This window comes from Trypanosoma grayi (assembly GCF_000691245.1).
Source record: "Trypanosoma grayi strain ANR4 Tgr_532_V1, whole genome shotgun sequence".
NCBI classification, from domain to species: Eukaryota; Euglenozoa; class Kinetoplastea; order Trypanosomatida; family Trypanosomatidae; genus Trypanosoma; species Trypanosoma grayi.
Genome location: NW_008826151.1, coordinates 9,100 through 11,973, shown reverse-complemented (window position 1 = coordinate 11,973; position 2,874 = coordinate 9,100). Strand labels below are relative to the sequence as shown.

The 2,874-nt window shown below is 56.5% G+C and overlaps 1 protein-coding gene across 1 annotated transcript; it reads right to left on the bottom strand.

Annotated features, from left to right (window-relative positions):
• On the bottom strand, positions 1-1,587 carry DQ04_05321040 (putative intergrin alpha chain protein; the record flags this gene model as incomplete). The annotated part of the gene is made up of 1 exon (XM_009314118.1): positions 1-1,587. A coding segment is annotated over one exon (1,587 nt), but the record flags the coding sequence as incomplete, so codon positions are not given.
• Positions 1,588-2,874: the final 1,287 nt, after the last annotated feature.

Below are 2,874 nucleotides of genomic sequence, written 5' to 3'. Positions count from 1 at the left end.
CGGCTCCGTCGCCTCGGGGTTCCACAGCTGGTACGTCACGAACTTGGGCACAGCGAAGGTAAGCTCGTGTAGTTGGTAGTTCTCCGCGTTAGTGGCACCGATCATTACCGCCGCGGCGATGCGCGCCTCCGCACCGCGCGGCACATCGATAGCGCACACAAGCGTCCCTGATGGCTCCTCCGCGGCAAAGAAGGCGTACTCCCGGCCGGGGAACACCGCCTCGCTGTGCAGGACGCAGCCTTGAATGATTGTGTCTTGGTAGCCGTGGTGCACGCTAAAGACGACATCGAGCTTCCCCGACTTTGCGTTCGGCAGCAACTTGTGGCGCACAACGGTTCCCGCCTGCGGCAATGTCACATCAGAGGAACCCTTGCGCTGCCGGTCCAGCTGCTCTTCTACACTGGCAAGCTCCGCGGCGAGTGCCTGCCTCTCGCGCTGCAGCATGTCGAGCTTAAACGTCTCACGGCCGTGCACCGCTTCCTCCTGCTGCTGCTCGCCTGCCAGCTCGAGCCCACGCACCACACCGTCAACTGTGCAGACAATCGGCAGTGGCTGCCCATTCTGCCGGTAATCGTGCGCGAGTACGGCGCTGACGGGCGCGGCGTGTCTCTCCTTGAACAGTACACCCCGCTTCTCCGCATCGTCGCCACGGACCTCCACACGTCCGTTGCTCCACCCCACCACGAGCTCCGGCACGCCGTCGAAGTCCACATCGCAGAAGGCAGCGGCGACAGGGCGGTGCTTACCCTTCGCGCGCCACACCCGCTCAGTGCGATCGTACACGCCTACAGTACCGTTGACGGAAAGGTACGCAAACCGACCGGGGATACCACTGTACACGAGCTGGTTCACCTTGTCCGCCTCCATGATACTTGCAATAGTGTCTTCACCGTCAAACACGCGCAACTCAAAATCTTCCGAGGCCGCCACTAACGACAAAGGGCGGCCCGCATCGCCACTGCTACCACTGCCACTACCAGCAGCAGAGACGGTCGGAGCTTCACTAGAGTCCCAGGGCATTAGCATCAGTGCCGTTACCTGATCGCCTGTCACCGTCCAGAGCGATTCCATCCCACTCGCGTCGAATCCATTGATCGTGCAGTTACCACCTACAATTGTCAGCGGGGTGGGGACGCCGCCAGTGCCGTTTGGGCCTCTGGCGGTATTCACGACACCACACGCCACTGCCTGCACTCCGTCCTCCACTTCCCTGTAAAAATACTCGCGGTTCCTATCCACGTCATACGCGAGCAGTGAGGTGGCCGCGCCGAAGTATAGGGCGTCAGTGTCTTTCCTATCACTGGTGTCCGGCAGTCGGCCTACCGCCAGCGCTGTTGGCGTCCTACCAAAGTTCAGCGTCCGCACAGGATTTTCTGCACTGCGTGTCTCATCCCCACTCCGCAGTACTGCTTCTGCACCTGGATTCTCGCTCGTGTGGATCACGAGCCGCTGTGTATTTGTGGCACATACAAGAGACGGTGTTTTGCCGTCGAAGTGTCCTATTGTGGCCAACCCCTCTAGCAGCTGCGCGTCTAGCTGCAGCTCAAAGACAGACCGCATGGCGTAGTAGTTCGCCTGCGCCGACATGGTGAAGAGAAGGTGATGAAACGATATTTTTTTCCAAGCGTGCCAAGTTTCTTTGTGGAGACTTTCTTCCCGCTGCTATCTATAGCTGTTTTTTTTGGGGGGGAGGCTTTGATTTCTGCCTTCGCCCTAGCAGCTGCTTACTCTCGCTGTCGCCGCCTCTGCTCTACAGAGCGGCACAAGGACAGAAGGAAATAGGAGACAGAAAGGAGCAGGAAGAGGGCGATGCACAAAATAAGCACAGAGGAGCCACATACAAATGTACTTAGCCGCCGTTGTTATTACTGCTTCTGCTGCAGTCTGTGTGCAGCTGCACGAGTGATCGAGCAGACTGTGCGATTCACGCAGATAGGACGAGTCCGTCCCCCCTGCGGCGCTGCTACGGACACTAAGGAGGGGAAATCGTACGGGAAAAACCGAAATAATTGGCTGCCAGAGGCAAAGCGTATCGGAAGAGAAGAAGTTTGTCGTGGTAAACTAAAGGAAGAAAAACACCAAGGAAAGCAGGCAGGGTAGTGGAAACAAGAAACCAAAAAAACACAAGGAAGCGCAAACGAAAAACCGAAACAATGCATGCCCCTGCTTGACATTGGTCCAGGCAGGAGGAAGAGCAGCCGCAGCAGCGGAAGAAGAAGGAGAAATGTCGGGAGACCCTTCAGTGTGGCGCGACTCCCTTCACGCCCGACGCTGTCCCGCCTTCCTTTCCCCTCCCCCATTTGGTCCCTGCCGCGTCCGCCCCTCTCGCCCGCCTGGCCTGCCGTAGTTGCGGCGGTTAACACAAACTGAAGAGGGAGCACCGGAAACAAAACAGGGAACGGCCCGAAAGCACGAATACACAGGCGATGAGAGACAAAGAGAGAGAAGGTTACAGAGAGTGTGAAGGCCGAACACACACGCACACATAACAATAAAAAAAAAAGAACGCTGTCTCGAAGCAACAAGAAAAAAACAAATCTGGAAACGCAGCGAGATTTGTCAGACGCGGGTGGCTGCAGAGCCCACAAGCCACCGTGAGGGAAAACCCCAAGCAAGCCACTGTCTGTGTAATGGGAAGCGTGGAGGAGAGGGGGGCCTGGTGTCGCTGCGTCCGGAGAAAAAAACTCACCCGAATGGAATGGACAAACGCGGAGCATGGACCAAGCAAAGAAGAAGCCAAGGCAAAAACGAACATCGAAAAAAAATGCAAAATGGGAAAACAAAAACACACTCAAAGATGGCACGAGGGCAGAACCGAGCGAAGAGAAGCACTGGAGATATTACGCAACATCTATATATATATATATATATATA